The sequence below is a fragment of the Carassius carassius genome, chromosome 41, assembly GCF_963082965.1.
Source record: "Carassius carassius chromosome 41, fCarCar2.1, whole genome shotgun sequence".
NCBI classification, from domain to species: domain Eukaryota; kingdom Metazoa; phylum Chordata; class Actinopteri; order Cypriniformes; family Cyprinidae; genus Carassius; species Carassius carassius.
This window is the reverse complement of record NC_081795.1, coordinates 7406420-7419930: the sequence shown is the minus strand read 5'-3', so window position 1 is coordinate 7419930 and position 13511 is coordinate 7406420. Positions and strand designations below refer to the sequence as shown.

The window sequence follows — 13511 nt, the reverse complement described above, 5'->3', positions numbered from 1 at the left end:
CCTACAAACATAAAAAAAACCTCTAAAATGTCAGGGATTTTAAAAAGGTGATTTTCCAGATTTGTAAATTAATCAAGAAATTTGTTTTCAATATTGTAAGTGTCTATATTAATTTGTTTCATAATGTGTCCTCTAGAATAAAAAACGGCGAGAGAGAAGAGATCTACTGAGACTCCAGCTCCTCAGGATCTTTGAGCTGCTGGCGGATGCCGGTGTCATCAGTGACAGGTGAGAAGGATGTTATTATTATGGTTTCTGTTCTCTGGCCACCTCCATTTCGTCTCATTATGAACTTGCAGGCTAGAAAACATGAAATTATCCCTGTCTCTGTCTCTCAGCACTAATGGAGCGCTGGAACGTGATACACTGGCCCTAGGCGCTCTCTTTCTCGAGTATGTGGACCTGACCCAGATGCTTCTGGAAGCTGAGAATGACAAAGACATGGAGATTCTCAAAGACATCCGAGCTCACTTCAGCGCCATGGTGGCCAACCTCATACAGTGTATCCCAGGTGAAGAAGCAAAAGACATCTCACAAACTCAGTATACAATTAATGTCAAAATTGTAAAATCAAAATTCTTGTTTGTGTTCTGTTTGTGCACAACACATCTAACTGGCATTAAAATTCACATTAAATAGACATACTTTTGTTCTTTCCACTTGAAATATTTATTCCTCATACTGATGGTCATGAAGTTATATATTGCTCTGGGAAGCGCTCCACATTTTCTTTGTTTAGGAAATGGAATTCATTGCCAGGTTACAGTGTATTCAGTCACAGGACTCCTGACGTTAGCCTTGATTTAGACTCCCAAGTGGAGACACTGCCCAAAATAGCAGTAGATTAGATGAAGAACCACATCATGGGCAAATGATGAGTTGCAAAATGGCCAGTCATTTTGCCTTTTCTTTCCTATAAGAAAATTTAACCAAAAGCATTAAGTTTTTAAATGAATTAAAATATTTTTTTCATGAAGGTGTTCCTGGACCCCAACTTGCATTGATAAAATATGTAGTTTGAATGTAAATTATAAAAATTTTTTTTAACCTAATAACTCTTTTCTCCTCTCCTTGTTTTATTTGTATCATAGTGCATCATCGCCGTTTCCTCTTCCCTCAGCAAAGCCTTCGGCATCATCTCTTCATCCTTTTTAGCCAATGGGCTGGACCCTTCAGTATCATGTTCACGCCCCTGGATCGCTATAGTGACCGGAACCATCAGATCACTCGATACCAGTATTGTGCTCTTAAGGTAGTGAACGACTAAATTTATATAATGTATACATTTATATCATTTTGATATATTCATATTGTGCAGTTTCCATTACACAGTACATTTTTTTATGGGTTTTTATTTCAAATAAAAAAGATGTATATTATTCATCATTATTCATATTATTCATAACTACACACTACCGTTCAAGAGGTTGGGGTTGGAGCCTTTCACAAAAGTTGCATGTACTTGATAAAAAAACAGTAAAAACATTAATATAAAAAAATATTTTAGCAAATAATATTAATACATAATATTACAATTTAAAATAACTGTCACAATCCTTCAGGAGTTTTTTTTTTTTTTTGTAACCATGAAAAAGTCTTTACTGGCAATTTAAATTAATGAATTATCCTTGCTGAATAAAATTCTTATTGACCCCAAACTTAAAACAGTAAATGAATGTCATAAAGAAAATATTAGTATTAATATCAAAGTGACCATTAAAGACCACAGACATATACTCCACTAATTTTATCTCGAGAGGTCTACTTATAGCCCAGGAAACATTATAGTCATTTATAGTGCAGGACACACATGCCAAAGAGACAAAAGTGGGTCCATTAAGTGACGAATGATTCCATTTGTGATGACAGAACATATGTGCTCTGTTTGTCTGTGGGAACTCGATACTCCTAATATTGGCTCTCTGCAGATTGACAACATGTAAATAGTTCACATTGGGTTTGTTCAGGTTAGGATTTCTGGGAAAACTACACCCGCCTCTAAGGCTATATTGTTTGTGTGTGTGTGTACATGTAGCTTCTTGCATTGCTGTGAACCCCTTCCCCATAATGGAAAGGCGGGTGTTGTAACACGACCATATACAATGTTGTAGCATTTGTAAAAGGTGTGTAATTTCAAGACCCTGGCGTCATTAAAACAAAAAAAATTCCAGAACATGATATGAGTCCATAGAGTCTCTTCTCTGTTTCCTTTAAGTTTTTGTTGTTGTTGTTGTTGCTGAACAGGATAGGACGTGATTTTCGCAAAACAGGAAATTCCATGTTTTGCATGAAAGAATGTTGTTTTTTCTTCTTTTCATAGGCCATGTCGACTGTGCTTTGTTGTGGTCCCGTTTTTGACAACGTAGGGCTCTCTCCTGATGGCTACCTCTATAAGTGGCTGGATAACATCCTTGGCTGTCAGGATCTGCGGGTATACAGCCAAACACTCTGAAACAACATGACCCACATCGCTCCTTTGGTGTTGATAGCACTAAACCAACACAACCATCTTTAAAATGAATCTCAATGTGTGCCTTTTGACCCAGTGCAAATTTGCTCGGTTGCTTTTCATAAGACAAGCCACTTTTCTTAGATGTCTCTCTCGCTCTCCCTTTCTCAGCTTGTGAATGAGCGATGTTTTCATTGTTCTGCAAATGTTGATTCTTGAAGTGAAAGTCTGGCTTTGTGCCCTGAAATATTTTTGTGGAGTTAGAACAAGACAGTACCGTTTAAAAGTATGGGATCAGTATGATTTTTGATGAATAGAATGTTCAAAAGAACATTCTTTCTTTGAAATACAAATATTATGTAACATTATAAAAGATTATCTAATTAAAATGACCTTGTTTCTCCACCAGTTTCTTCACCATTCACATCGATGGATAACATTTATCTGATTCTCATCAGGTGCATCAGCTGGGGTGTGAGGTGGTGGTTCTTCTGCTGGAACAGAACCCAGATCAGGTGAATCTGTTTAACTGGGCCGTGGACCGATGTTACACCGGCTCCTGCCAGCTGGCCTCTGGTTGCTTCAAAGCCATTGCCACTGTCTGTGGTAGCAGGTACGCTGGGGCCTGAAAAGCCTGAGCAAATATTGAATTTTCCAGTTCAATGCATTTTTTTTTTCAGGTTTATTTGATAAATAGAAAGTTCAAAAGAACAAAACTGATTTGAAATATAAATCTTTTGTAACATTCATATAAATACATTTATATGTCACTTTTGATTCATTTAATGAATCCTCCTTGAATAAAAATGTTCAATATTAAAAAATAAATCTCACTGACCCAGAACTTTTGAATGGTATTTTGCCAGATTTCCCACAGCAGATAAAACCCTATTCAGTAGAGCTTTGGCAGCGCTCGCCTGCTTTCTTTCTCATGATAATTTGCTTACATATATAGTGGCAAGACTAGATGTGTCTTTGGACTGAAGCCTCTCATTACGTATTTAGTAAAACTAATCTATGTGTAACTTGTTTTTATGTAGGAAATCTTTTGTTTTCTGTCACAGAAACTACTCCAGTGATATTGTGACTCTGCTGAACCTTGTTCTCTTCAAAGCATCTGACACAAACAGGGAGATCTACGAGATTGCTATGCAATTAATGCAGGTCAGAGAGAGAACATTCTCTGCCAAAGAAGTGTTGCAATAATAGAAAGTATACTTGATTAAATGGTGTGTTTGTGTGCTAATTTGTGTGTGTGTTTTCTGTTTGGACAGATTCTAGAGGCCAAGCTGTCTGTGTATTCTAAGAGGATTGTGGAACAGAAAAGTGGTGCTATCCTGTATGGGACACACGGGGCTCTTCCACCCCTCTACAGCCTTTCTGTAGCCCAGCTTTCAAAGCAACTTGCCAGAATGTACCCTGAACTCACCCTGCCCCTTTTCTCAGGTATGAAATGAAAGGATAGAGATGGACACAGACTCTTATAGATGAAACCCGCTAAAACTTTAAACTTCTAATAGAAAAATGTGATTTTGATCTTTTTTCTCAACTTATATTCTACTGGCAGCATTTGTGGCACAATGTTATTTGAATATTATTTAGTATTTCATCATTTTAATGATCTTTTATTGTAAATGAACTTTTTAGGTTTAGTTTTCATTTTAAATCGAGATTTAAGTTTTAGTAACTTTTTTTGTTTTGTTTTAGTAGTAATTTTTTTATATTTCATTTTTATCTTTAATTTATTTTTTATTTACGTTTTAGTAATTTTAGTACTTCAAATTAAACATTTTATTTCAGTTAGTTGTCAAGGCAAGATTTGTTTTTTCAATAAAGTTTTTTTTTAGCCATTGACTTCCACTTTTTCCATACAATGGAAATCAGTGGCTACCAGCATCTGTTTGGTCATGAGCATTCTTAAGAACATCTTCGTTTGTGTTCAAGAGAAGAAAAAATCTCATACAGGTTTGAGAATTTGATGACAACATTTTCATTTTTGGGTGAACTATCCCTTTAACTTGGAATGTTCATTTAACCACCAGCAAATTTACCAAAGCAGCATGTAGAAACAACATTCATATCTCTGAATGTACTGAACTGTATATTTATGAAGATCTATCTTTTTGTATCTCTAATCTCTAGAGGTGAGTCAGAGGTTTTCCACCACTCATCCAAACGGGCGTCAGGTCATGCTGACCTACCTGCTCCCTTGGCTCAGTAACATTGAGCTGGTAAATGGAGGCCTGCTGCCAACGGTCCTGAGTCCGAGCAGCTCTGGGGTCAACAGGAGGGGATACACTTACAACACCTCAGCACCTCACCTGCTTCGAGGCACAGGCTGGGGGTCACTTCAGGCCTCCTCTCTGGTCCTAAACAACCTCATGTTCATGACTGCAAAGGTATGATGATGAACCACTGTTACTTTAGACTCTGCTAGACTATAAATCTATGGCTTTTAAATAAATTCATTTGTGTATCTCTCTGTGTGCTAGTACGGTGATGATGTCCCAGGTGCAGAAATGGAAAATGCTTGGAATGCTCTGGTCAGTAATGAGCGATGGACTAATAACCTGCGGATCACACTGCAGTTCCTCATCAGTTTATGCGGAGTCAGCAGCGACACATCTCTTCTGCCTCATGTAAGTTGCACATTATATTTTGGTTTGCTGTAAAGACTTTATTGGTAAAGCATGCCATTTGGTAAAAGAACGCTAAGTTGTCAAGTTATGTCCATCCTCTATTTATGCTCAGATTAAGAAGGTTGTGATCTACCTTTGTCGCAACAACACCATTCAAACCATGGAGGAGCTCCTGTATGAACTTCAGCAGACGGATCCTGTGAACCCCGTTGTGGTGCACTGTGACAATCCTCCATTCTACCGCTTTTCAGCCACAAGCAAAATTACCACCACCACTTCTGGTATGCATGCTAGAGAATTTGTCTGCAGATGTAGCACTGTTCAAAAGTGTGGGGTCATTAAGGTCTTTTTTTTCCATTTTATTCAGCAAGGTCACATTAAAGTCAAACAGCACAGTAAAGACATTTATAATGTAACAAAATATTTCTCTTTCAAATAAATGCTGGTCTCTTGAACTTTCTATTCATCAAAGACTCCTGAAAATTTGTATCACATTTTTCATTTCACAGAGACTTCTTTCAAAAACGTTTAAAAAATCATATCAACCCCAAAATGTCATAAATACATAAAGGCAACAAAATGGCTGAAATAGCATTCATATGTTGCATGTATAGAACAGGGTACATGCCAAATTAATAAATATGTCTTTAAAGGTCCACCTTCCTGTAGCAAAACATTGGTGTGTGGCCAGGAAAACATCCCTGACACAGATGACTCACCAGTCACAAAGGAGTGTGATGAAAGGTATGTGCCACAAACCATACAATTTACATGAGCGTTTGAGGTTACACCCTCCATAAGCATTACTTACCTCATTATAATTCACCATAAAGCAGACACCTTTATCCAAAGCGACTTGTTGCATACTTCCCCTAGAGCATCCTAAGATTAACTTCCTTGTTTGAGGCCAAAATAATTTTCCATGTTTGTATTTGATACACACATTGACAAAAATATATTTGTTTCTGTCCACCAAAGGCTAAGCAACATCTTACGAGCACATAACCGCTTGGAGTCTCGGTACAGCAGCAGTTCTGGAGGTTCCTACGATGAGGAAAAGAGTGAGTCAAGTTTATAACTTCAATAAAGGGGGCAAAACAGGAGTGATTGATATTTACTATATGCAGTGGAGTGGATTCTCAGCAAAGTCAAGTTCAACAGCTGAAAGTCTAAAATGCTCCCCCCTTTGGCCATGGATGTCGAGACAGTTCAGGCTCAAAGATGTTAAATATTACTGAGCACTTTAAAGCAGCAAATTAGTTTAGACCTTTCTTGAATTTGAGATATTTCTGATAGCTGGCTCTGTTAATGCATTTCAGCTTAAAATAGCTTAAGCTTAATTGTTTTTGAGCATGATTGCATTAGAAATGAGGTATGGCCGTAATAGAGTTTGTATGTCTGCATACCATTCATTCTAAGAAGGTAAATTCCAGTTTTATTGCAAGTCTCACGAATGAAAAGCATACCTGTCATGAATGGCATGTTGTTTTGACACTTTTTGCTTTGCCTGCAGGTGAGCCACTCCCACCGTATGCCATGTGGCTTATCAGCGTGCTGGAAACCAATCAGCCGCTTCCTCTTCCCATGCCAGTTAACGGAGGCTGCTGGGCACCGCTGGTCGACTATTTACCTGAAACAGTCACCCCACAAGGACCCCTCCACAGGTCAAACTTCTGGAGTTTTCTTAAAGTTTCATGTTTTGCTTTATATTATTTTATTTTAATTTAATTTTTCATATTTCCCAAAAGTGTAACCATTACTCTTAAACATAATTTTTAATGGAGGAGAATGGAGGAAAAGTGTTTGTGTGATCTTTATAGCGGATCTTTCAGTTCATGCTGTGATCATGTAAACCTGCACAAACATACCAGGAAATGGCATGACTTATAAAAACTCTTTAACAAAAATATGATTGTCATATATCTGTACTTCTAAATCTCCAGTACAATTGTGCTATAGACTTCCATTATAAGTAAACTATTGCATTTTTATTTGTTTTTACAAAAAAGTACATTATTTCATTTCAATTATTTATTTTATTACAATAAAACAGCCATTAAGCAACAAAATTAATTCTATATTTTATATTATGTTCCAACCTTTTATTCAGATTTAGATTGAATGTGGAAGTCTGCTGGGCCACCCAGACTAGAATTGCATACTAGCTTTTAAAGCACTAGTACTTGACTTGTTAAATTTAATCTCTCATCATAAAACTTGATTCTTATGTAATCCTGAAACCTTAAAGCATGTCACTCTGCAATTATCAGACAGATGGAAAACAGATGATCAGAAACTGCAGTGCTGTCGTCAGAGTCCCTCTGACCCGAAAAACCATGATAACATGTTACCAATGTTCTTTTGAACGTCTACTCAGGAACTATGATATCAATGGCCATCATCAATGTAATGACAAAACCAACAAACATACTCCCTTTAAAAAAATGGCTTTGTCATTCAGTCACAGCTTTGAATGTGTTCTGTTCTTTTTGAAAGGTCATTGCTGGTATGTGTTTTTTGTTCATGTACTGAAAGACCGGTGTGTTTTGTATGGTGCAGGTGTAACATAGCAGTGATCTTCATGACGGAGCTGGTGGTGGATCACAGCGTGAAGGAGGACTGGGCCCTGCACCTCCCTCTACTGCTCCATGCCTGCTTCCTGGGTCAGTAGAGCCCGTGTTCTGTTCTCATCACAATTTTGGGCATTTTATCAGGGATTACACCCTCCAGATTAAGGCTGCAGTGCTTGAGTCAAGTGTGAACTGATGAAATGTACTGCTTTTACTGAAGTACATGGCATTTTTATCCAAAATGAATTAGCTTTTGTCATTTTTTTGGCAAAAAAAATCTAATCTCATCTGAATCATTGCATCCCTCAATGTGTCTTATGACTAAAACTATTTGGATTGCTATGAGAACAATGTTGTCAGTGAAAGCAGTAGCTGTTATCTCCTGAACATGTAGGATTTTAGAAATATGTGAAATACTTGTATCCTGGTGGGTAGGGCACATTATTCAGTTGAAATCAAAACAGCATTTGGGTGTTGGAAAACTTAAAAAAAAAACAAAGGCTAGAAGCATATATTCCCACTTATCCCTTCCATATTTCCCCCAAATGAACCTAAACAATAATGAATGAGTGTAAGTACAAATATGAACCTTTAACTTTGAGAACCTGGCTCTTTTTTAGGCATGGACCACTACCGCCCGGAGGTGTTTGAACACTGTAAGAGGCTCCTCTTGCACCTTCTCATCACGTTATCTTGCAACAACAGTTTCAGCCTCATTGCCTCTGTTCTGCTAAACACCAGAGATGCCAACAGCAACAAGAGCCTGACTTTCAAACCCATCGACCAGCCTGAGTTCTACACAGGTACGAGACGTAACATTTAAACATGTTAACATTTAAATACATCAGAAATGTATTTAATAAAATGTTATATTGTTTTAACAAAATCTATTATCATTTATTTACTTATATATGATGTAGAGGTCTACAAAAATCATGTATCAAATATGATACATGTAACTTTATAAGGTTCATATAAGTACTTTGAAACTATGCTGCAGGCTGCATTCATTTTTGCAACTATGTTTTTATGTAACTGTTAGACCTGGAAATGAACGGCAAATTCAATGATGAATGCTTTGAGACTTTGTGAAGCTCTATATTTTATTAAATGTGGTGAAATTCTGCCTTCGATAAGACAAATTTTGTTTTTGTTTATCACGACCTCATTACAAGAACACTTACTCATTGGCTTTGGCATTTCACACATAGCTTTGGAGAGTGCAGTCATGTTGAAACCCTGTGGAGGGGTGAAGGGTGAGAATTCTTATCTGTGCAACTTTTGGAGGTGCAGCCAAAAACAATTATGTATACCGGTACACAGATCATCTAAAGGTCTGATTAGAGCATTCCTATGGACTATTTTTATCTTCTTGCTCCAAAGGGACCATCTGTTGGACCCAGAACTGGTTTGCACAAGACGGTGGTCTCCAGCATGTTTAGGCAAAGTCAAAATGATGCCGATAAGATTCGCCAACCCCTGTCATAACAGCATAGTGATCGAAATATTGTTCTTTAATGTTCTTTGATTTGGCTCATTTAGGAATCTTATCACCCTATATGTTTGTCTTGCTCAAATATTTCAGTTGAGTAAGCTTAAATGAGGGTTCCTTCCCAAACATTTGTACTTACTCTACATGTGTTGTTTAGGTGGTATGGACTTCCTGCGGAATGGCCAGGCATCTCCAGTTCCAGATTCTGGCCTCAGTTCCTCCTCTGCCTCATCCAGCCTGAGCCTTGGAGGCAGCAGCTCCAACCTGCCTCACCTGGCCCAGGAAGAGGCGGAGCAAATGGAGAGCAGCACTGAGGATGACGAGAAGAGCAGCAAACTCATTGAGTTTCTCACTACCAGGTATATTTGTTTTTGTTTGCTATTTTGTTTTTTAAGAAATTAATACTTTTATATTAAAAATAACTTCCTATATTTAAAGTGTTTAACTATTAAAAACATTGTAATATGGCCCAGATAGCCTCTAAGTGTGAAATTTGCAATGTTACTTTTCTTTTGCTTGTTCTATAAATAAATGAAAGGTAATTTGGTGTTAATATTCCAGAGCTGTTCAGGAACTGATACAGGAAATGACACATCTGATACGTCTTACATCTGACATCACTCGAGATGTAACAGACTTGTATGTTGCATTTCATCAGTCTACTGTACATCAGAGCAGTTCTCACTGGGGTGTTGTTTAAAAGGGCGTCCGTCTGATGTTGGTGCTGGTGTTGGTTCTTTCAGACTATGTTCACACTGCAGACAATTCCAGACTGGTTGTCAAATCCCATCTTTAAAACTGGAAGCACTGTTATTTGCTCATGATCAGGTGGATCTGTATGGTATTCGGAGTATAGTTACTTTCTGCCGTGATCTTTGGTTTTCATAGCAATGATGAAGGCTTTTGCACACTACCAAGCAATGTTATTTTACAGTAAATGGAAGTAATGAAGCAATTACTAGAAATATCGATGACTGAAAGTAATAAAATGATTATTATGGTACTAAGCGCTACAGTATGGTAAGATCTTTTGAATTTTAGATTGGATTGGATAAAGCTGGATTTGAGGTACCAGTGTGAACAGGTTTATACAGTATGTACAGGATGGAAAAACAATTATTTCAAATCTAATATCTTTTCACTTAAACATTGATTCAAACTATGTCTAAAACTAAGGTTTTATGCATGTTTAAAATTAAGATTGAAGAAAGATCAACTGTTAAGAAACTGGTTTGCAGGTAAAATTGCATGTTTTGGCCTATTCTGCCATCTAGTGGCAGTTTTTGCCATAAACAAGTCATACTCAAACAAATAACACTGCTGTCAAGGTGAAAGGAGCTCTTCCTGTTATTTACAATTTATGCTGCATATGTAAGAGATTATATAAAAATCTGTGTGGTTTCTTTAGGCCTTTTGGACCATTATGGAGCCATGAAGACATCACTCCTAAGAATCAACACTCAAAGAGTACAGAGCAGCTTACCAACTTCCTGCGACATGTAGTTTCTGTGTTCAAAGAGTCCAAATCAGGTAAGTCACATTTGTCTTTAGTCATTCCAGCCATTCCACCTTAACAAGGTGCAGCTTATGAATTCTTATTGCTGTTTTTAATTTTTGTCCTTGTGTTTGCCCCCCACGTGTTCTGTCTGCATGTAGACATTAGGCTTGAGGAGCAGTTGAGTGAAGTGGCGTTGCAGATGGCTCTGTGCAGCTCCTCTAGACATTACGCTGGACGTTCCTTCCAGGTGTTCAGAGCTCTACGGCAGCCCCTCTCAGCGTTGGCTGTGTCGGACCTGCTTTCACGCTTGGTGGAGGTAGTCGGGGAGCCCGCGGAGGAGGTTCAGGTGAGCTTCTGGTTCCTTAATGACAGCTCTGACTGATTCAGTGAGCGAGGAAACTAAGAATGCATCTTCTCCACAGGGTTATGTAATGGAGCTTCTCCTCACTCTTGAGTCAGTGGTGGATAATCTAGCCGAGTGCCTGAAGAACAATGACTTCTTTGTCATACTACGGTAAGTTCCCAATCATACTAGTTTTCTTAATGGAACAGTTTTTGAACCTTTAGACAAATTTTTTTTTAAACCTAAAAGATTTGCATGCAGTTTTCAATGTTTTGATAATAGTTGTTGATTATACGGAAGCCTTAGAAATTTGCATATGAAATATGATAGAGTAGGCTTTATAGGTTTAAAGTCTCCTAACATCAACATCAGATGTCCAAGAGGCGTCTTTGTCTGTTTGTAATCAGTCTGTGTTCCTGCAGGGCATCTTCACCAGATCTTCCATCCAGCAGCAAGTTAACACTAAACCGTAAAAGTAACAGTCAGCTAGACCTGATCCCAGGGTCAGGAACTCCTTCTGAACAAATACGCCACCAGCGTAGTTACTCCGTACCCAAGCGCTTTGGCGAGGTTGCACGTTCCTCCGAGGTTCCCCGGAGTGCCACCTTGGACCGCATCCACCTTCATCAGAGCAATATCTCCAAGCTCCGGTCCCTGTCCTCATCATCCTCCAGAGACAACGTGGTCTCCACCGACCCAACCAATGCCAACCATCCTCGCAACCTACTTGCCAGCATTTTTTGGGCAGTGGTGTCACTCATGGAGTCAGACTTTGAGTTTGAGTACCAGATGTCCCTCAGGTTGTTAGGGAAGATGCTAGGCCACATTTCATTGGATAAGCAGGAATACAGAGACAAGCTGGAGAAGATCCAGATCCAGTTAAAATGGAAGGAGTTCTCTGGGCTTCAGCAGCTGCTTCTGAAGGGCTTCACTTCTGCAAACACTACAGAACTCACTTTGGAGATTTTCAGCCAGCTCACACCCGTCTCACGCCTACCTGTGGTGGACACCTCACAAGTCATAGGTAAACCTTTTTGTTTCTACTACCAGCTAAATGTATCTTTCTAACATAATTCTCCATTAATCCACCAAACCCTTGCCCATCCCTCATTTTAAGTGGAATTATGAATGCAAAAAATGCTATTATCTTGCAGGTTTCCCATTGAATGTGCTCTGTCTCATCCCCCATCTTGTGTTAAACTTTGACTCACCCACTCAATTCTGTAAGGACGTGGCTGAGAGAATTTCCCAGGTCTGTTTCTGTCACTCTGTCCTTCAACTGCACTATAAATGCACTATAGCTAATCAGAGAATCAGCATCACATGTGTTTGCTGAAAATCACTCAATTTGATTGACAGGTTTGCCTTGAAGAAAAGAACTCCAAGTTGTCCAACCTTGCCCATGTGATGACATTGTACAAAATGCACTCCTATACCCGTGACTGCTTCTCTTGGGTCAATGTGGTGTGCCGCTACCTACATGAAGCGTTCAGCGATAGCACTCTCAGCATGGTTACTTACATGGCAGAGGTAGGAAGAGCATAAAAAAAAAGTTACTCTTAAGACTTTTGAAATTTTAGGGAAAAGCGTTTCATAAACAAGACTGGAATGTGAAAATACACATACACTGTGTTCAGGAAAACTTTCTAATACTTTTCATGTTTTGTTAACAGTTGCTGGAGAAAGGATTACCCAGCATGCAACAAACTCTTCTGCAAATCATCTACAGTCTACTGAGTCACATGGACCTGAGTGCTATTCAAGCCAAACTGTTCAACATGGAGGTTCTAACAACCATAGAAAAGTTTATTCAGGTGTGACTCCTTTAACTTATCACATACAGAATTTTTTCCACAGCTTTTATTAAAATGTAGTCATTTATAGATGCTTTTGACCATAAAAACCTACATTACAATGTTATTTTATATGCTATTATGAATAAATACTGGTATTTTATATACTATTGTAGTATCTTTTAATATTTTGAATGAGCATAAATAAGCATGTTCAGTCATCTTTTAAATTCAGTTTTTAATTTTGTAACATGCTTTGAAAATTTTTATTGTTATTACTCTTTTTTTTTTACATTTTCTATTTTACAATTTTGACCTTTTTCAGTTTTTGTACTATTCATATTTTAAATTCAACTTATATAATTTTATTTCTTTTTTAAGCATATGTTTTTCATCTGATATTTCCATTTATATATATATTTCTATACTATATATAGTGTTCCTGTAGCTCAAGTGGTAGAGCATTGCGTTAACAAGGTTGGGGGTTTAGCCTGAATGCACTGTAAGTCGCTTTGGATAAAAGCGTCTGCTAAATGCATAAAATTAATTTAATTTTTAATTTAATATATACGAAAACTGTTTTTAATAGTTCAAGTTTTAGTTAACAATGCCAACACTGCTCCAGTGCATTCAAAAGTAGTAAGTTATAATTGTAAATGTGAATTTTGCAGTGTGTATTGAATTTGATGCAATAAAAAGATTATATTGCAGGATAATGGTAAGAATA

General features: G+C 37.8%; 1 protein-coding gene across 5 annotated transcripts in view; it reads left to right on the top strand.

Annotated features, from left to right (window-relative positions):
* Nucleotides 1-13511, top strand: part of frya (furry homolog a (Drosophila)) — a 56493-nt gene that overhangs the window by 28684 nt on the left and 14298 nt on the right. For 4 of the 5 annotated variants that reach the window (XM_059534225.1, XM_059534228.1, XM_059534227.1 and 1 more), the window contains exons 25-47: nt 137-228; nt 339-511; nt 1092-1252; nt 2321-2431; nt 2908-3062; nt 3514-3613; nt 3724-3895; nt 4592-4848; nt 4942-5088; nt 5201-5369; nt 5742-5832; nt 6067-6149; nt 6602-6752; nt 7648-7751; nt 8279-8461; nt 9308-9509; nt 10559-10680; nt 10807-10994; nt 11071-11162; nt 11414-12015; nt 12146-12243; nt 12351-12521; nt 12665-12805. In XM_059534225.1, coding sequence (XP_059390208.1) covers nt 137-228; nt 339-511; nt 1092-1252; nt 2321-2431; nt 2908-3062; nt 3514-3613; nt 3724-3895; nt 4592-4848; nt 4942-5088; nt 5201-5369; nt 5742-5832; nt 6067-6149; nt 6602-6752; nt 7648-7751; nt 8279-8461; nt 9308-9509; nt 10559-10680; nt 10807-10994; nt 11071-11162; nt 11414-12015; nt 12146-12243; nt 12351-12521; nt 12665-12805 — 3765 coding nt within the window. Of the gene's footprint in view, nt 1-136; nt 229-338; nt 512-1091; nt 1253-2320; nt 2432-2907; nt 3063-3489; nt 3614-3723; nt 3896-4591; nt 4849-4941; nt 5089-5200; nt 5370-5741; nt 5833-6066; nt 6150-6601; nt 6753-7647; nt 7752-8278; nt 8462-9307; nt 9510-10558; nt 10681-10806; nt 10995-11070; nt 11163-11413; nt 12016-12145; nt 12244-12350; nt 12522-12664; nt 12806-13511 lie in introns of all 5 variants that reach the window. The other variant, XM_059534224.1, reaches the window with a different exon arrangement.